General features: G+C 31.7%; 1 protein-coding gene across 1 annotated transcript; it reads right to left on the bottom strand.

Moving 5' to 3' along the window:
* Positions 1–2,485: 2,485 nt before the first annotated feature.
* TRIADDRAFT_60646 (uncharacterized protein) lies at positions 2,486–3,577 on the bottom strand (the record flags this gene model as incomplete). Its single annotated transcript, XM_002116612.1, has 1 exon — positions 2,486–3,577. The coding sequence occupies one exon, from the start codon at positions 3,575–3,577 to the stop codon at positions 2,486–2,488; it is 1,092 nt and encodes a 363-aa protein (XP_002116648.1).
* Positions 3,578–22,547: the final 18,970 nt, after the last annotated feature.

The following is a 22,547-nucleotide window of genomic DNA, read 5'->3' on the forward strand; positions in this document are numbered from 1 at the left end:
ACAACGCATAGTAATATCATTTCATAATGGTTTAAGAACTAGCAATTGCATCAAATTTATACCGATACAAAATATTATGAGACTAGATGCTCGAAATAAATGAAGAATAAATACAATACTTGTTAATACCTTAACAGATTAAAGTTTCTACTTTGAATTAAACATTATGGCTCATAAAATCTTATCATAAATTGTTTAGTGCCGGTACTGTAAAAAATTGGGACATCATAATAGCCCAGAAAATTACACATTCGATATAAAGTTGATACATTATTTAACTTAACATTGCATATATATAGATAGATTTGATATAGAGGCCAAGTCAAAGTATCCGCATGTAGCGGTAAATCAGGAATCGAAATACTGCAGTAGTTCGACTACTGTAATACGTTACCTTATGTAATAATCAATTGACTGATCTACTACTAATTTAAAAATACATTGTTCTATTAACGTAAAAGAAAATATCAAAACATTTTAGCTAGCATTTTATATAAAACACTATTACCAACTTAGAAATAACTGATAATGTTAGGTAAGACAGAATGGAATAAAGAAATAGGTAACTTGCAATCGATATTAAAACTGATGGCATATTACTTCCAATATTGGATAGAAAGTCAAGTTGCGTATAAATAAATGCCTTAATATGACAATATTAGGAAGTGCTTTTTCTATGTTCGTCTCACTAATAATTACTGTAACGATGCTAATATCGTACATTAATTATAGAATAATAGACCATATTTCCTAATTAATATGTCGTTAACAATAAATTACTAAGCTATATTAGAAAGTAGTAACTTAAATTTGTCACGTAGTGCCATTTAATGGATATTAATCAGCGTAAATTTAAGGTATTTCGAAACACTGGCCATAGATTGAATTCAAAGTCGACGTACTGGCAACATCAATCACTATGCCACATTAAAAGGCTATAACTCGATATTTATCCAATTACTGTTGCCTAAACTTTAAAAGTATATAATTACTATAATACATTGGATCATGTTTTCAAGACCTGCAAACATCAAGAGCTAATTATGATTATTACTAAGCTATGTACATACTAGAAGATTTATTTTACATTTAACATTAATACACATATCTATGTGATATCGGAAAGAGTAAGCTACACGCATCGTGAATCAGTTGATAGTTTCACAAGGATGAAATGTCTGCAATCAAAAATTCCAGACCACTATTAGAACAGTACATATTCTGCGTAACTAGGTACTATCATTACGTAAGGAATATGAAAATAGTATACATCTCATAAAATACTGGATCGTACAAATCTCATAGAGTAATAATCAATCATTACCCATAAATAGAAGATGTCTGCTCTCTATTTTCAGTACTAGTTTCTACTAGATATCAACAGGGTAAAGCATGCGTATTTATCCTGAAATACTGTATGATACTTCAAGGTTGACATTACAGTAATAATCAATTTTCTAAACTATACGAATTAGGAGATATCTAATCCACATTTACTATATTGCTTCTTCATCAAAATTGGCACAGTTGACGCGAAATAATAAATCATATTTCAAAAGTCAATACTTTAACAACAATAATCTCCAAGACATATTAGAATGAATCAACTTTGTCATCAAGATACTAATACCGAAAAATTACAAGGGTATTCATTCACCACAAAGCCAAATTTCAAAACCAACACACCAGTAATACTCTAATTACTTTCCCAAGTTAGAGGAGTTCGATTCCTTCAACAGATACGTATATTACTATTTAACAGGATTTTAAAGAATCGTATTCTTTACCCTTAAAATCTTTATGTTCGTAACTATAATGAATTGTTTCAATTTATTTCGTAACGAAACTTTCTCATAATTATGCCAGAAATTAGAAATGAAATTGCATTGATTTAATATATCAGTAACTTTAGTCAGATAAATGTTAAAAACGTCACAGTCCGTAAATTAGCAATGCAAAATATCAAATCATTCTTAAATTGTAAAAAGACAGGAGATGTTTTTAATATAGTTTATTTTGTTAGTATCTATGATATAATTACATCTTGCAGCATTTATTTAATCAATATAAACATATAGAACAAACAATAATTCATGTAGAGAAATTTAATTTCATCTTGTAGGAACTATAAAGTAATCAGCTAGATTTCCCAAACATTTATATCATAAGCAATAGAAATTGCCTTAACCCATTTATTATAGAATTAATTAATGTAATAATGATAATAATCGATTTCGATCGAATGTTTTGCAGCAACTGTACGCAATAATATTAATTAGTGTTATACATAACTTAACTTTATAATTTCAAATACTCTACAACGATAGTGTCAAGATTTATGATACAGTAGTGTTGTACATAACTTAACTTTATAATTCCATATACTCTACAACGATAGTGTCAAGATTTATGATACAGAATTAGTATAAGTTAATGGAGTTCATCGCGCAGTATGTCAGCAAATATATAGAAAATAAGCGTATAATTATGCTTCTTGAATGTAAATATTAATCTTCCTTTTTCGATAGCATAACCAATTAACATTGGAATCTTCATCATGAGTAAAGCAGACACAGCTATAAAGGGAGCAATGCTGCGTCCAACGTGTTATTAATTCAGTCACACCTTCGCGAAAATTGCGATTTAATGCGCCGTACATCATAGGATTAATGCTAATACTACTAAAAGCTAACAAATAAACAGCTAATTCAGCTGATTTTTGATTACCAAACAGAGATGAATCCAAGAGCATAACAACAATTAATGGTAACCAAAGAACCCAATTAACAAAGACAACAACTAATAACGTGTATGTAACCTGTTTATCAATAGTATTATGAGGATGATAACTTCGCCGCCTAGGACTATATGAATTAACTGGCAATGCTGTATCATTATTATCCGACATTGGCGATATTTTATGCCTCCATTGAGATTTAGGATTTTTATAAAGTAAACATAATATTCGAATAGCTAGGATAAAAACAGTCAGAAATGGAAGAATTAACGTAATAATGATATCGATAAAACGAAAAGCACCCAATGGTTTGATAGTACAAAAACCAACCGCGTGGTTATACTCATAGCTACTAATAGATTCAAAAAAGGGCAATACAGCCATGATAATCGATTGACTCCAGACATAAGTAATCAAGATGAAAAATCGCTTCTTATTAATTAAACGTGTATAGGTCATAGGGTATTTTATAGAATAGTAACGTATATAACTTATTACAGTTAACGTTAAAATAGCTACATTAAATAAAACGACAATGAGAAAACCTATGGCATCACATGAATAATTGCCTGATGTCGAATTACCAAAAATCCATTGACCACTGATTAATGATGGTGGTATAAATGCTGTAACGATAATGGATGCTATAAAATGGCATACTGCGATATTGATGATAAAAGCATTGGTATATGTGTATAATTGCTGATTTCGAGCTACGACGTAGAAAACTAAGAGGTTGCCACAAAATGCAATCATCGACACTAAGATGATAAAGATTACACTTGTGATTGTTGAGCCATTCACAGCAACCAATTTAACGGCTGATTCGTGAGTAACCATTGGGTATTAATGATTTTGACAAATGGATCAGCTATAAGTGAAAGAATACCAAATTTAGATAATTAGACCATATAAAGGTTGGTAATGATGCTGCTCTACCAGTTTAATAAGAACTTGTATAGGCGTATACCCAATTTCCTTGTCGGTTGATATTTTCCGATTATAAGAAGATCATGGAATACCAAATTATGGCATATAATAAAAACAAGACTTGACAATAATATTCTTACGTATCTGTTTGGTTGATAAATTTTCTCTTGATAGCTTGTGTGCAATGGAATTATTGAAATAATGATCAATTAATCATGCACTGATTGTGAATACCATTAGCACCTTTCTGGCTCTAATTTATTCTGGCTACGATATTCTATTCGTTAATTTGTTCGCAAAAGTAACAGCATCCAAATTCTGTTAACGTTAACAGTTAGCTAACGATCGTGAGTGATCAAGTAAGCAATTCTGGTCATACCTTAACAGAGAGATTATTCTGGACCATATATTTTCATTCTATTAAACCAGATGATAACTTAGAAAATCTTATTGTCTTTAAATCTAATTCTTTTCTCTCAATCAAACTGAGAAAAACGCCAATGTAACCTCTACCAAATATTCTATGTTTAATTGCTACTTAATAATTTTGAAATAGCATCCTATGCCAAGCATACGGCATGTAAATCTTTCGAAATAATAGTAATATCTTTTCTATACGGTACAATTCTAGGTTGAAGCCACTATAATTATTATCCTATTGATTTTTTCTAAATCACGATAATGATGCTTAGGAATGGTTCGTATCAATTCGAAGGGAAATTTTTACCCAGCTAGTTGCTGTATTTCTGAAATCAGAAATGGAAAAAAATCAATCATTTGAATTACTTCATAAAAATGAATCCATTCATTACTAGGTAATAGTTTGGCTATATTTAACCAAATTTGGATTATAATATTCTATTTTTGTTGTTTCTTAATTAAATAAGATGTTTAATGTAATGTTTATAACTCATTTATGCGACAATTGATTTCATTTTCTCCTCCAAGCATAATTTTTCAGGTGGCTGAACATAAATGAATATATTTTGGTTCGATATGAATAGTTTTAAATTATTAAAGACAGTAAAGAAACTTGAGTATCTAACTTCCTACCAGAAAACCAATTATAGGAGCTCTACCGTAATTGCTCTTCATCGATTATTAAAACTTAAATTCTATTTAAGCAGCTATACATTGAGATTCTTATTTCTGAACTAAAAAATTTATGATACCAATATGATATTATAATTCTATTTTGGCAGCCGCACATTGAAATCCTTATTTGTAAAACGAAAATCTGTGATAATAAATGTATAACAAACGGGACACATTCTATTATACTATAGATCTACTCGTCTTTGACGACAATAGTACCATTATAATTCTGCATCGACGATGGCGTTGTACTTGAGATTATTATTCCTAACTGGATATAGCTCTGCTCGCTTTGGTTAAAATAAGGCGATTAGAATTATAGTAGCGGCGATGCCACTGTACTTGAGATTATTACTCCTAGCTAGGATATTAATCGATCATACGGGGATGAATCTATTCTGCATCCTCACTAGCTCTATTAATAATAGATGGTGTGCCCTCATCCTAATTATATATCGGCAACGAATAACTAGCATTTCCTTTATTTGTTATAAGTGCATCAATCTCGTAACAGAAATTGTTGTAATCCTCCAATTTTAGTTAATTCGCATTAATAGGATTTGATATCGGTCATAAAAAAAACTAGCATTTCCTTGTTTGCCATAAGTGCATCAGTCTCGTAAGGGAACACTGATAATCCTCCACTTTATCGAGAAAGGCTAGCTGACTTATTATTTCACAATCTTTTTAATTATTAAGTTTCTGTCGGTATTTTTAATCCGTGATTTAACGAGGTGCATTTTCATACCCGATATTTATTCCCTTTCTATTCAACTAGCTATAAGCTCTTCATAAAATAGCGTTGTAAGAAATGACTTCTTTCAGTCAGATAAAGAAGTTAAATTTATACAAATCTAGAACGGAAAAGAGGAAGCTTTATCTATTAGGATTGCTAATAAGCTTATTTTGGTAAGTTTACACTTATGACTTGAAAGCGTTTCAATTGGCTACGAAAATAGGAGAGCTTTATTTTCTAATGGGACTTCAATCATTAGATAGAAAAATAACCATGTTTGCTCCTTTCTACTATAGATCATTACGTAAATGCTATACATCAATGCCATTATTTATTAAGCAATGACGTGGATAATTATTTGCTCAAATGGAAATTCAATAAAGATGCGGCGAACAGGAATACAGTTCAAAAACAATTGATCGGATAATAATGTAAGGCCTAAGTGGCAAAATTGAACGTGAAAGCATAGTCATTATCAAGTAGCCTTTTCCAGTCTAAATTAATATGGATCCCATTGAGTTGATTTTACTGCAGTTTATTAATCCGTTGAATCGCAATACGATGATCTCTATGAGTTGGTTGGACCGTAACTTATTAAAATAAGACGAAGCCGGTTCGTTAGGCATTACGATTCAATTAAATTGATGAACAATCTCAGCCATAATGTTTAACTCAAGATCACGACGAAATCATTATCTCGCAGCGATTGGTTTAAAATTCTGCTAGCTTGCTAATATTAATTAATCGGAAAGCATATTCAACGATTAGTGCAATAAACGATACCAGAAAACAAATTCTAACTTGGTAGATTTCGAATCTTTAAGTTGTTTAGCAGATTTTGATGTGTCAGCAAGATAGAGCTTTTAACATGAAAACATAATACTGGCCAATTTGGATAACAAGACAAGGATTTTACCATCGATTTTCCCATACTCGTCGATGTCATTTTTTCGTCTCAGAATTAGTTATTATTGTTAATTTTATTTGCACGATTCATTAAAAGCATTCACTTATAATATTTAATGGATATTAATGACTCGTTATTTCTCTTCCGTCACAGAATTAGTCTGTCAATATTTTTTCTATTTTGATGATCCATTGGAGGATTTTATTTATAGTTTTGAAGGATAACCGGAATAGAAAGGGCTTACCACCCGCTATAAATAAACTATATAGTCTTAAATTAGGACAATCGAGTACAGTTTTTGGTGCTAGATACTATTAGGAATTACTCATAGTTCAAGAAAGTAGAGCAGTCAACATCCATGTGTACTGTGTAAAATTTAATTAGATTATAATTGTGAAGAGTTCGAAAAGAATTTTACGATTACTAAATTTCACAACAAGCTAATTGAATAAAGTGCCAAGTCAATTTGCTAAAGAATCATACGCGAAAAAGTGCAAACGAACAAATGATTGCAACGATTTCATGATAACGGAAATAGAGCAAACAGTCTAAAAGAAGCAGAAATTACGATACTATATTTAGCTTGGTAAAATCAGTCGAGATGTGGAAACGATGGCAACGATTGCATGAGTAATATAAATAAAGCAAGTAGTAATCGATTTATCTTTTCATTCGTTATGAATAATTTTAAAGTTGGCATCAACATGCTGATCCAAGTGTTATAAAGAGTAAAATCAGACTCTCTTATGTTGTTAAATAGTCAATGACGGAACTTAGTGAACTAAAATTATTACACAAGATAGGTATATTACTGTTGAAAATGCATGATTAGATTAAAAATCACTTATGGAATAGATCAAGCGATAGCTACATATAAGAATGGGCATTAAGCATACAAGAGGAAGTAAAGAATCTATTGGATTACTTCTGCCTGACTCCATCATTGAATTAGTTCGAAATAAAAAAACTATTTCTCTTCATTGACTTGTAGTATCCAAGATATTGTAAGTTACCTTAGCTCTTTTCAGCTTGGAAAATAAAATCATGGAAAAAGAAAGGAGTGGATCCAGCGGTGTGAGAGAGAAAATGAACTGATGTGTGACATCGGGATGGTCTATAAAATTGTCCTGATTAGAGTCAGAAAATACAGTAGATGACAGCCATCAAAAGTAGAGAATGGAATAATCCAGGCAGCCTTGCCGATCTTTGGGTGTTAATAGGTTCATTATCTCAGCGGAAGTTGAAAACTAATTGAACTTGGATAATGACAGAAATGTTATTCAGCTGTAAAATATTCGGATTGGTTGATTGGTGTCATGATCGGATACTTCTACAATAATCATCGATAACCCTGCTGCAAAATCTTTTCGATCTGTGATATCGCATAGAATGATTGAGCAAATTGTATCAACCTTTTGACTAGGTTGGAACTAATGATAGTAACTTTTCTCCATTATAACAAGACAATTAGCTTTCTCGAAACAGAAGAAGTTAGACAGTAAGCATTCTACAATAACTTTTTCATTTTGCAAGTCAATGCGTTACTCGTTGAATTCTTGTCAAGCCAATTTATTTTAGTCTATCATTTTGTATAAGTTTGCATAGCGTTAGATTCTTCATTTTTTCCGTCATAACAACAGAAATAACGCTATCGGAAGACAAGAAGTTGGAGAGTAAGCATATTCTTATATTATATCAAATCGAAAGTAAATCTCTAGTTGATTGCATTATTCTCTAATTAATTTATTCTGATCGATCACCGCAGACTTGTATTCGGTTTCTTTTGCATAAGTACAGAGTTTGAGGAAACCACAGAAATAACGTTATGTAAGGACCAGAAGTTGGAGAGTAAAAAATTCTCCTTTGCTATTTCATGTGGAAAGTGTAGGCCATGTTCATTGATTATTTTGTGTCATCATCAATCTATTCTAGTCTGCTACATTCTATGCAATTTCTTTGGGATTGTCATAGAGTTGATTACATCTTTTTCCGTCCGAATAACTACAATAATACTATTGCAAGACAAGAAATTGGAGAGTAAAAATATTCGTGCTCTCTGCCATATCGAAAGTAAAGAAGGCCTTGGCTATTGAATTATTCTTAAACTAATTGATTCGAATCTTTCATTTCAGACTTGTATTCGGTTTCTTAGTATAACTACAGAGTTTGGAAGTAGTAACAGAAACAACGATAGCTAAATACAAGAAGTTGGAAAGTAAAACTTTCCTTATGCTATTTCAAGAGGAAAGTAAAAAGCCTTGTTCATTAGTCTGCCACCTTACATTAGGTTTTCGTTAGCCATAGACTTCGTTAGCCATAGACTTAAACTTAATCATTCTCCGTTAGAACATTAGAAAATAACGTTATTGCAAGACAAGAAGTATCACTTCAGACTTGTATTCGGTTTTTTTGTATCACTACAGCACCTGGAGTAACAAGAGAAACACTTTCTCTTATGCCATTTCATGTTAATGTAAGGCCTTATTCATTGAATGATCATAAATTATATATATGCAATATAATTAATCTGTTCTAGTCTTCCAGCTTACATTAGGTTTCTTTGGTAGTCATGGAATTAGGATTAATTATTTTTCGTTAGAACAACAGAAGTAACGCTATTGCTAAGCAAGAAGTATCATTTCAGACATGGATAAGGTTTCTTTTGCATCACTGCAGTGTTTGGGGATAACAACAGAAACAACGATAGCTAAATACAAAAACTTGGAGAGTATAAATTTTCTTAGGCTATTCCATGTGGAAGCACAGACCTTGTTCATGAAATTATAATAAATTATATATATCATAATTAATCTGTTCTAGTTTGCCACCTTACATTAGCTTTTTTGGACGTAGCCATAGATTTAGGCTTAATCATTTTCCGTTTCAATCATAAAAATAACGCTGTTGCAAGACAAGAAATTGGAGTAAGAATATTCTTATGCTGTCATCGAAAATAAAGGCCTTGGTCATTGAATTATTTTAGAACCAATTTGTTGTGGTCGATAATTTAATATTCGATTTCTTTTGCTTAGCAATCGAGTTTGTAGGTCATTTCCCCTCATAGAGCAACAGAAACAACCCTATTTATTTGGAAAGTCAAGGCCTTACTCACTGATCTATTCAATAATACATATCTATAATTAAGCCATTTATTGTAGTTTACCACCTAATATTCGATTTTTTTACGCTTAGCAATCGAATTTGCGGGGATTTTTTTCCCCTTTATAGAGTAGCAGAAGCAAGGATTTCTATATAGCATGTAAAGACCTTATTGATTGATTGATTCACAAATTCAAAAATCCGTTGCTGTCTACAACCTAATGTTCCATTTCTTATGTATAGGAATCGAGTTTACGATTATTCTTTCCCTATAAAGTAAAGAAAAACAATGCTATCTGACACGTCAAAGTTGTATAGTAGAAACCATTTTTCCATGGCATTTTTCTAGTCTATCCCCAATATCAAATTTCTTTTGCAATCCTAGACACTTTTAGGGAAACTCTTTTCTTATCATTTTTTCCCTATAAAGTAAGAGAAACAACACTATCGGACAAGTCAAAATTGGATAGTAGAAATGACTTTTCTATGTCATTCTTCTAGTCTATCCCAATTGTCAAATTCTTGGCAACGCTAGACAGTTTTAGGAAACTCTTTTCTTTTATAGCTACAGAAATAATGCTATTTCTAGAGAAGAAGTCAGAGAGTGACATTTTTCTAGATCATTACAATCACTGATGAGCACAGTCGGTTTCTTTTGCATCATAATCCAGTTTTATCTACTCTTTCTCTTCTAACGGCAGAAAAAATGATTTCTTAAAAGTCAAAGTTAGGTAGTTTAAATGATTTTATAGTATTCTTTCCATCGATCAGCTAAAGTTCGATTTTATCTGCAATGGTAGAACATTTTAGGGGTATTTCTTTTCCATTATAGCAAGAGAAACAACAATATCTCTAGAGGCGAAGTTGGATAGTGGAAATTTTTTTCACTCTATTCTGCTAGTCTGTTGCCTAAGATGACTTTTCTACTGAGCGAGGAGTTTAAGCAAACTCGTTCTATTCCAACAGCGAAACAGCGATATCTTAGAATGCAATTGGAATAGTAGAATTTTCCTACGATATTCTTATTGCATAAGGAAGAGTGACTTTTCTTCCGCATAACTGTGGAGATTTTACCGAATTCCTCTCTGTTCCAACAACCAAAAATAAGATATTCTAGAGTGCAAGTGGGATAGAATTTTCCTGTGACATTGTTATTGTAAAAGAAAGAATGACTTTTCTTCTGGATAACTGTGGGGATTTTATCGAATTCTTTTCTATTCCAACGACCTAAAATAAGATAGCTTAGAAAGCAAGAAGAATAGTAGAATTTTCCTATAATATTCTAATTTCAATAGTAAGCATCTTGATTATTGAATTATACCACGTCTACCAGATCCGTAAAACTAATTACTGGTAAATTCATTGTAGTGTATCACCTAAAAGATTTCCTTCACATGCTATCGAGTTTAGGAGAACCATTTTCCATTCAAACAACAGATATCTTACTATAAAAGTTTTTTAGTACACCATTCTTGTTTCAAAAGCAACGATCTTGCTAATTAAATTATCCGCTAATAAACCCAATGTAGCGTATCACTTCAACGATTTTTAGCAAAGCTCTTAACTTTAAAGTCAACATGAACAGAAATAGGGCTATTTCACGAATAGAAGATGAATAGTAGAATTTCTCAATGATATTCTATTTTAAAGTAAAAATGTCACTAATTCAATTAGCCTGTAAGCAATCCGATATAGCGTATCGTTGAAAAGATTTCTTTTACATCGCTTAGAGTGTACGCCACCCAGTGAAAGAAATATTGCTATTTCAAAGGGAGAAGATAAATAGTTGAGTTTTCCATTGGATAGCAGAAATAGCATCATTTCAAAATGGAAGATGAATAGTAGGAATATTCCTTTGACAATCTCATTTTAAAACGAAGGAGCTTGTTAATTGAATTATCCTATAGCAAATCCATTGTAGTCTATTGCTTAAAAGATTTCTTTTGCATATCTCTGGAGTTTCGGGCAACCATTGACAAAATAACGATATCTAAAAGGGAGAAGATCTAGAGTAGAGTCTCTCTTTAATAATCCCATTTTATAAGAAAGAATTTTGATCGCTGAAAGATTCTACAACTAATTTGTTGTAGAATATTGCCTAAACGAATTTGTTATAGCTTTATAGTTTACAGCAATTACTAACAGAAATGACGATATCTCAAGGGGAGAAGATCTAGAGAAGACTTTCTCGTTGATAATCTCATTTTATAAGTAACGATTCTTTTTATCGAATTATTCTTTAATCAATCTGTTGTAGAATATCGTCTGAATGAATTTGTTATAACTCTAGAGGTTCGGGCAACCATTGACAGAACGAAGGATATCTCAAGCGGAGAAAATTTACAGTAGACTTTTTCTTTGACAATCTTACCTTATATGTATAGAACCTTATTTATTGAATTACTTTAAAGCCAATTTGTTGCTGTATAGTATTTCTGAAACGAATTTGTTATAACTCTAGAGTTTAGGGCAACCATTGACCGAAGGAGCGATATCTCAAGTGAAGAAGATTAAGAGTAGAGTTTCTCTTCGACTATCTTATTTTATAAGTAAGGAATCTTATTCATTGAATTATTCTACGACCAATCCGTTGTAGAAGATGGCCTAAGCGGATTGTTATAAATTTAAAGTTTTAGCGTAGTTACTGTAGGAAATAGAGATATCTCAAGAGTAGATGACTTATACTAGGAGTATTCCTTTTTTCAAAGATAATTCCTCTGTCACCAATCCGTTCTAGTTGATCACTTGAAAGTTATTTTATCCAGCGACATGTTAAACATTTTCACTCATCACCTCGGAAACGACAATTTATCATAAGTCAAAGTTAGTAGAAGGAGTTTTCTTATGAAATTTATTTAGTTTATTGCCCAATTCAATTTCTTATGCCTAGGTATGTAATTTCTCTCATCACAACAAAAATAATAAATACTTCAACTGTAGGTATTGGATAGAACTCTCATATAAGGGATTATTCAATATCATCCATCTCGACTATCCCTTCATCAGTTTCTTTTGCCTAGCTATCGAGTTAAAGGGAGTCCATCTCCCCATTATAACAACCCAACTATTAATATCCTATCGTCCAGAGATTGAAAGTAGGCATTTTCCCATGATGTTCTCATTTCAAAGGAAAGTCAATGTTGATAACATGATTGGGCAACATAATTAATCTGTAGTAATCTATCACTTATTGGGTTTTATTTTTGCGTAGTGATTGCGTTAAGGTGAGAGAAGTGCCTGGACAGAAAGTGTGAACTAAATAAATAATTCCAGTCTAGTAAGGATTATCCTTGCAATGCTTTCTTCTAGGCCTATCTAGCCTTCTTAGTTTTCGTATTAGTGCATTAGTCAGCATGATCATGTGTCGATGCTGTAAGCGATTATTCCTCTACGCTCGGAAAGATTTTAAATTTAAAACAGGACATCAGGGGTACATTTGTAGAAGTCCATGGTCATGGTATAACTAGGACTCCTTTAGGAGGCGATACCAGATAGGAGGATGATCATTTGTCCAAATCGAATCTATATTTGACGGCTATTTCAGGTACAAACTCTATTGGAACGAATTACTTTCTTCAAGGGTTTTCTACAAGCTATATAGTGTCAGTGATGCTGTTCTTGACTACTTTAATATCGATTAATGGATGGGATAGAGCATTATGCTATTATAAATTCGATGAAAACCCCTGTAGGAAGAGAGACAGCAGGATGAAAATCGATTATCATTTTACTAAACCGATATTAGATTCAATGCTCAAGTGGGAGATTGAATGCAGAAACCTCTTGCTACGATAGTGTTAGTCTCGATACATGAGATAGCCATTTTTCTGCAACGACTGATTAATTATAGTCATCATGGCTGCCCAAGGATTTAGAATAGGGCGATGCTACAACTAAAATGCCTGTTGAGAAGGATAGAGACTATAGATGAAAGAAGAAATGGAGGAACAAGCCGAAATTATTGTTGCGAGTGAAATACCTGTAGAAGGAGAGAAACTATAGAGGTAACAAGAAATGAAGAAGTAACCTGAAATAGTGGTTACAATTAAAATGCCTGTAGATGAAGACAGATGAAGATATCAAGGAATCAAATTTAAATTATTGTTACAAATGAAATATAAGTAAAAGAAGAGACTGTAGACGTAAGAAGAAATGTAACAGCAATCTGAAATAGTACTCACAATTAAAATACTTGCATAGAGACTGTAAATGGAAGAAGAAATGAAATGAAGGAGCAAACTAAAATTGTTTGTTGCAATTAAAATGTCTGTACAGGAAGAGAGACTAGGAATAGAAGAAACAATCTTAAATAGTTGTTGTAAACGAAATTTTCTGTAGAAGGAGATAGACTGTGGATGAAAAAAGAAATAAAGGAACAAGCTTCCATCTCATTAAAAATCCTTGGAAAGTTTTTGTCAATAATCTCCATCAATCATGCTATACGTACATTACTCGAGAAATAATATCAATCTTGATGAATTTCTCCTAATTCATAAAATGATGTGAATACATTTTTAAAATAAAATTAATGTAGATTAATGAAAAGCGAAGCGAAGAACAAATTGTTGATGGAATGGGCATAAAATCCAATTAAAGGGATGTTAGATAGTTGGGAAGAATAAAATTGGATGATAGCGTGTCTGCAATCACAATGAATGTCTTTGGATGGATATTATCGTGAAAGTAAATCATTTAAAAACTCTTTCTATTTTCTTCTGGTTTTACTACCCTTCACCAAAACATCCATTTACATTTCTTTTACATAAGAATAGTACATGTTTTCTAATAATGAGAGAATTTGCTATAAAGAAATGGACTGATCTTCTATTACTGCTCGTTAAAAATACGAATCATATCATTCTTACTTAAGAATTACTTGTAATGTCATATACAATCATGACAGCAAGAGAATTAATCAGTTGTGATGATGAAAAAGGGTAGAAAGGATGACTGTGAACATGGTAAATTACATCGTTTAATGATATGGTAATAACACCAAGTTGGACCAGTTTTTCTCTGCTATTGGAAGAACCATCATGGATTTAATCACTGGATTATTCATTCATTGATCCTTGATAATACATCAACGATCGACAAATTTATTCCCACCTTCACCATAATACGATGATTCCTTGTTGTCAAGGACCAATGATCAAATTTAATAAGCGTTAAAGTTGCTATTTTTTCTACCGTTGCTAGACAACATTTTTATTTTTATTTTAGAACCATTTTCCCATCTTGCACTTAGATCCATTGGACAAGAAATGAATCAAACTGATTATAAGATATAATGATAGTTTTCAATTTTGCCTTACCTACTGGATGGGTGATTCCACAGCACTATCTTGCTTCCACTATTAAAATGGATCCATGCAATCGATTTAGAAATACAAGCAGTCGACACGAGATGATGGCCAATAGAAGAGAATCAACAGGGATAAAAGGTAGTAGTAAGATTGATTCTGTTTAACTTTTTCATTCAACGTATCAAAAGGCGGCTTAAAACATAACAAACTAAACAAGTCAGAAAACAGTAGCTAACTCAACTGGAGATAATTGAATAACTCGAGCAAGCCTGTTCAATCGGTCTTACTATCACAACAAGTGCAGCCTTTTTTTCTTTCAGTTTCTTACTTTCTTGTGTATGTATGTGTATGTGTGTTGTTATTTTATTTGATTTACAGTAGAAGTATTTTGGTATAGATGGCAGACTTTAAAGAGGCAAGAGAGAGCTACACCAGGCATACACACATGTTTCACATCCTGTCTTTCTTTAGCCCGTCTACTACCAAAATAGATAGAAAGGTCAGCGCTAGGAATACATCGACTAAACCAACCTAAACATCAGATGGATAACAAGTTGAAATCAAGTAAAATTGATGCTGAATTGGTATACCAGTAAAATTGAATAAGTTATTGTCATGCGATGAAGAGCAATGGTAATCGATTGCATTGACATCAATACAGACCATGGACTCATTAATAGCTTGATGATTATTCTTCAACTCTCTTTTCCATCCTATCCATTCTGTCTTGCTATTTTTCTACCTGATTGATTCTTTTCTTTATCATTCGAGGATGGTAATAAATTAACAATGATGTATCTATTGTTATTCGACGTTGTTAAGGCGATCATCTATTGTATTAATAAAGATATTGTTATGTTAATGATCGTTATCTAGCGTACAACAATAGAGTAGAACAATAGATAAAATTAATTAGGAAATGATGATTCTTTTATCAACAATCCTTGGCTAGCTATTTCAATGATGGTTATTCTATTCAAGAGTAACTTTTCTTTTGGTTTACATGCCTAGCAATAGGACAATAATGCAAATGCTTTCTTCTACATGGCGATGCTTGGAAATGGCCATCCTATTCGCTGGATTAGTGCAAGAATAGATCTATTCGATGGGACTCGATGACGTTGGATAAAAGATATCCATTCTCTTCTTTCCAGTTAAGGTAATTTTCTCTTCCATTTTACTCTATTCAATGGTCTATTTGCAGTTAGAGCTATCATCTTCTATTATAAATGTCAATTGTCGTCTGTTATCGAGATATGATTATGCCACACTCAGGATTCCCTCCTTTCATGTTTATTTCTATTTACTTGACCTTATAGGATAAGGTTATAGTACTAGCGGAAACGCACTTTCTATTTCAGTCAAATCCAATGTCCAATCAGCTTTGATTGAGTGCTAAATGGAATCGGTGATGATGTTGAATCAATGAATTAATTCAATGTTTGAATAGCTGAACAGCCTGCTATAATAGACGAATACTTATCGACTACAGTTGGTGTACATGTCTACGATACTAACTTGTCCACGTAGTTCGTTCTCTATTTTGCCAGAAGTCAAACTCCATTGGAAAAGGTTACGAGTATGAACTTAAAGGAAAGGATGACTGTGTTTCTTCCATAACATCAAAGCCATGATAGTAGCTGGGCAATCGAATAACCATAGAGAAGATAGCTTTGCTTCGCTTGATAGTGGCTTTATAATATAGTGTACTACGTGTATTTAAAAAAAAACTGAGTTAATTGATAGCTAATCCCTTAAATCGAAAATCCTGCTTGCTTAGATTAACTTATGCGGTAGCACTCGATGCACTTCTCTATATGAGCTCATATCCGTCATACTGGTAGGATATCGATTAACAACTAAAAGTACAGTGTAGTTTTGCTTCATTGATGACTATATAATCTCGTAAGAAAACTTGGGTATATTAATGGATAGGAATTTGAATCCACAGATGGGCATTTGTTCCTTCACAACTAAAATTAAGATAGAGATATCTATCGTAGTGATCTAACTTGATTTAGCAAATTGTGATGTGTTTTCGGCATGGAAACTTAGATGAATACTGCGGTACTGATGCGAAATTCCAAAAACCGAAAATGTAGCTTGATTTGAGTGACTGTTATCGAAAGAGACAGGCTTAAATGTATTCTAAATACAATTTTCAACCAAGGATAGACTATCCATAAACAATCTAAATGCATCTTCATTAGCTTGACTTTAATCTTATGTGGTGGACTCGATAAATTTTTCTGTTGATAAATTCCAATCAATGAATGATCTGTCCGTTAATAGTTGAAAGTATTACTTGATTTGATGGATTAGCATCGAATAGGCCTAGTTGGAGTGGGTTTCTGAATAACAATTCCATCAGCAAGCAGGCTATCCGTTAATTTTAGACTCGGGTAACTTTTCTGAAGATAAATTCTGATCGATAGATGATTTATCCGATAATAGCTGGAACTATCGCTTGATTTGATTGACTTGTATCAGACAGAACTGGCTAGAGTGGGTTTCTGAATAGCAATTTCATCAACGAACAGGCTATCCGTTAATTATTAACGATCGAAAGTAGTTCTTAATTTGACAGACAGTAGCTCTACAGAAGTGATCGGATATATTCCTGTACGCTAATTTAAATCAATTGATGCGCTATCCATAAAAAACTGAAAGTATAATTTGGTCGAATAAATAAGACCGGGTAGGGCATGGTTAATTGTATTTCTGAATACAAATTGAAATTAGTCAATTGTTGACGGATTTAAATTTTTATTCAAAAATTCATTCAAGCCTAGCAACCAAGTCGTATCTTTAGTAATTCGCCTATAAATTATCTATTGATTTGAATTAGCTTACCGAAATATTATACTCAAATCTATCCACAAGAATATTGGCAATCAAACATAAAACGTACTTTCAGTTATTGAAACATGCATTGTTGACTAAGTTCAATTTGAATTCAAAAACACATCCAAGTCTATCAAACCAAGGCGTACATTTATTTATTCTCGTATAAATTATCCAACGATTTGAATTCGTACACCGAAATAGGATACTCTGTTTATCCTACCTATAAGATCGTTTGTGTTCAATTATAAGATGCACTTTGATTGATTAAAAAATACCCTATACCTTCAATACACTTGCCTAAACATATCTGCCAGTTTTTAACATAATTAATCAAGATTTTCGGTCCACACCTGACAGATTTAGTCAGAGATCACAAATCTGGCAAATTTGTTTGAACAAGTATCTTAAGTACCTATCCACTAACAATTACAAGTTGAACTCAACTTGAGTGGATATTATTTGTATATAATGAGATATAATGGAGGTGTTCAGTATATGAATGTTGAATGAACTAATCCACTAATCGTTATTTAGAAGGATCTTAATTGGATTGATAGAGTCTGTATATGCTTATGATAATCCTTTTCTGGGTATACCTGCAGCATAAATTTTACCCAATAATTAGTCTGATTTTATGATTTGGTTTAATTGACTATAGATGAATATGTAAGGCTAGTACAGTTATGATCTTATTGGATAGGATATGTGTGTTGTTATGTAAAGGATTTTGAATCGGTAGGTAGGCTATCCCTTACGACTAAATGAGCAATAGAATTTGATCAACTTAGACTTTGTAAACGAGTTCGGATTGGAGAATAGGCATCCATAATTTGAATTTAAACCGCTAGTATGATTTTTGATTTCATAACAGATTATAAGACTAATAGTAAAGTTAAATGTGTAACTAAATAGTGCTTAAAAATTAAAACCTGCCTTAGAAACCGAAAATTTAGCTTGATAGGATAAATTTTTACTACTGGCACATCACTCTAACAGCAGTAGATGTGATTCGATTCAGTAGACTATTTACCATGTCAATAAATCAAGCATGTTTGATTTGATTTGACTTAATGGGCTAAGAATACCATCATCGATATCATTTTGGATAGTAGCTGTGGAAAGAAACTTGGTAACTCTTAGTCTCCTTCTTGAATAAGTTTGCAAGACTATAAATGGTACATCATAGAAAAAATTGGACAATCAATACCATACAGAATCAGCTTTTTGTCTATTGCAATTTTAAAGGATAGAATACTGTTCAGGTTCTATATTATTGCAATAATCAATATAAAGTATCTTACATAGAATGAAGCTCGATAACTCCAAATTTTATTCTTTAAACGCTTATACAACACTTTAAATTGTTTATCGCGGAAGAGATTATACCAAACAGAACCAGCTCTTTGCCTGCTACTATTACAGTATTATTAAGGATCCAATACTATTGCAATAATCAATGCCTGAAATCTTGTTATTACACTTTTAAACTACAAACATACGTGTATTGGACAATTTGGGACATTGGCCGCAACTTATATCTATCTGCCTAATATATATATTTATCCGTCAAGAAATTTATAAAAGAAATAGTTGAAGGAATGGCTCGTATATTAAAACTGACAATTCGATACACTTCTTTCATTAGCAATACTGTCATGATTTATTAGACTAACCGATTGACTTGAACTAGTATAAATAAAATTAATTTTAAATTGTTACTAAGTAAATTCCTAATTACAGTAAATCAACGGAAAAGGATTCACATCCAAATGACATTTCATATTGTTATTAGGCCGGATTGGAACAAAAATGATACAGAGAGCAAAACGTACTTCAAGCATAAATAATAAAAGAATTAAAAAATAAATACATGAACGAAATAATGAAATGATCTTCAAATCAATAATAAATTGTTAATAACTATTGCAAGCCGACAAAATTTCGAATACAATGAAATGAATTGTGCTTATGAAAGCAAAAAACATTCATGTTTTTCATTCTTGATTGAAGGTAATTAAAAAAATTAACATAGGGTTACCGACCATTGTTGTTGCTTATGATTAATTGATTGTGCCAATGAAGTTTATAATTAAATTATTTTCAGAATCATCGGTCTTCTTCAATTATTTTAAATATATTACATACCGGTAGCCGGTAGTGATCATACCTCTACTTTCTAAAATAGTACGACTACAGCTTAAGAATTGATTAAATCCAAAATTTGAAATGAATGCTCACCACTCTTTCCTTAAACTGCCTAGGCTTCTAAAATAGTACTGATTAAGAATTTATAGATTGAATTAATAGTCGATTTTGATGAGTATTGGCTACTTTTACTTAATAAGTCTAAAATTCAAAAATTGTTAACTAATTTTCGTAAAATACGTTCATCATGGATTTTAAAATGGCTATCGGTAGCAATGATTTTTCATTATCACACTTAAGTATCGAAATTTCATGATCAAAGTTCATGAATTAATTTAATTATAGATAAGTAGATGTAAATTTATCACTTTCCTTCATCACGAAACACGACTATGTTTCCAAAATGCTATTGACTAACAGTTATAAACTAATCAAATACTAGAAATGCATATATTTATCATGACCGGATTTTTAAAACTGTTGACCTGCAGTCATAAATTGAATTAATGAAAGATTACAAATGCACTCTGATTATTCTTATTCCACGCCTAAGACTCTAAAACTGGACAGAATAAAGTCCATGAGTTATATTCTTTGCAGATTATAAATCCATGCTAATTGTTTTACAATCAGGCCTAAATTTTCAAAATCAAAATGGGCCTGACTAAAAATAATTCCTAAATTAAATTAATCCTACGCAGTTATTTGCTACTGATTTATTAAAGTTGTCCTAGTTCATAGAATGATGCTGGTTTATAAATTGAATTATTCCTATTCGCTACTAAACTATCTATCCATACTAGTCATCTTTATGTTACTATGGCAGAGTAATGTCGATTAAAATTTTATAAATTAACTTATTCCTATACAGTAGAGGTATATTCATGCGGCTCACCTTATCCTTAAATATGGTTCTGTTTCCTCACCGTAATTTCAATACTGTGCAGACTAAAATTAAATTATTCCTTCTTTATTCGTCTATACTTATTTTTCCGCTATTATCGTGTTACTATTTTCCTGAAAACAGGCGACTAACCACTGTATCACAACAAGATTCTATATAGAGGCATTCCTATCTTGTTTTGATAGATAATACAGCAAGTTATTTACTGATAAGCTGCTGTTACCTAGAATTTGCATAGATATTGACCTTGATAATTGCATGTTTAATTAATAATATTATTTTCCGTCATGATAGCGTTATTTTTTTTTTCTATGAATATACTGACTAACGATCATAAAAATGGTTTCGTAAAGCGGAACTCTTATCTTGATTTCAGTCGATAATCCACCTTACTACTCACTGATAAAATACTGTTATCTAGAATTTGTATATATATTTACATACATAATTACATATTTTAAGAATATTATCTAAACTATAATTTATAGTATAATTGATGCTTACGTCGCTAGACTATAAATTGATTTGCTAATAAAATGTTTGGCTTCGTAGTTTGGTCTACGAGAGTAGTTCCCGTGGCATCCTATTAATCTTCTATTGTAAATATTTAACCATTTTTGAATTATCTCGTTAGTACATGTCGATCAATATAGGCCAATACAGGGTTTATAGTTTTAATTTTGCTCACACAGGCCTACGTACATAGTGCTAAAATTCACGAATAGAATTGGATTTCCACACTATAGATCCCTATATATATTTATTTTCTGTTATTATCCAAATATTCCTTTAAAAAAATTTAGAATACGAATAATGATATTATTCCATAATAGTAAATTTGTGGGTACGTTGATGATTTTTCAGTATCATTTCAATTTTCATTAAGAATGCTGAAATTGATTACATTATTTGCAATGTTGTAAATATTCAATTGCGCATTGATCATTTCCCGTAATTATTCCAACATTTCTCAAAAATGTTGAATAGAATAACATTATCTCAAATGCAGTAAATCCTCTTCGGTCACTTTCCCTATCCATTCCAGTATTGCTTAAAAAACATTGAAAAGAATGACATTAATTTCGATATCGTAAATGCTCATTGATCATTTCCCGCAATCATTTTAATATTGATCCAAAAATATTGAATATGATGATGACATTATATTCAGTGTCGTTAATGCTTATTGATCATTTCCTGTAATCATTTTAGTATTGCTCCAAAAATGTTGAAAATATTGATATTATTTTCAATGTCGTTATTCCTTATTGATCATTTTCCGTAATGATTCCAATATTTCTCAAAAAAATGTTAAAAATAGTGACATTATCCCGATATGGTAAGTTAACAGTACAGGACGAGCAAGTAGTCAGATATGTTAAAGCGGCATGGATACCTGCTTATGTATTAGCTTAAAACAGAGAAAGCACTTTGTAATGCCATCAAGCGCAAGTATAAGAAGAATAGCTTCTTGCATGGATCAGGCATAATTACCGCAAGTCAAGCGAATATAACTGGTATAATAACTTTCAAAAAATTTAATTCTTTGAGGGCAAATTACAAAAGCAAGTAAGCATCGTCAATGATACCATCTAACCAGTTAATAAAGAAATCTGTCGTACACAAGGAAGATGGACAAGTGCGTCTGTAAATTATGTATCCATTTATATACACATGGAGTAATTCTACAGGTTAGAATAGATGACTTGGAATTTACATCAAGAGTACAATGGAATAAAAATCGTTTCCATCAGTGTCTATAGTGGCAATTAACTCACAAATTATATTTCATCGTGGACTCAAATACAAACCACATTAATTACCACCCAAATTATGTTGAA

Source organism: Trichoplax adhaerens, genomic scaffold, assembly GCF_000150275.1.
Source record: "Trichoplax adhaerens TRIADscaffold_16 genomic scaffold, whole genome shotgun sequence".
Lineage (NCBI taxonomy): Eukaryota > Metazoa > Placozoa > Uniplacotomia > Trichoplacea > Trichoplacidae > Trichoplax > Trichoplax adhaerens.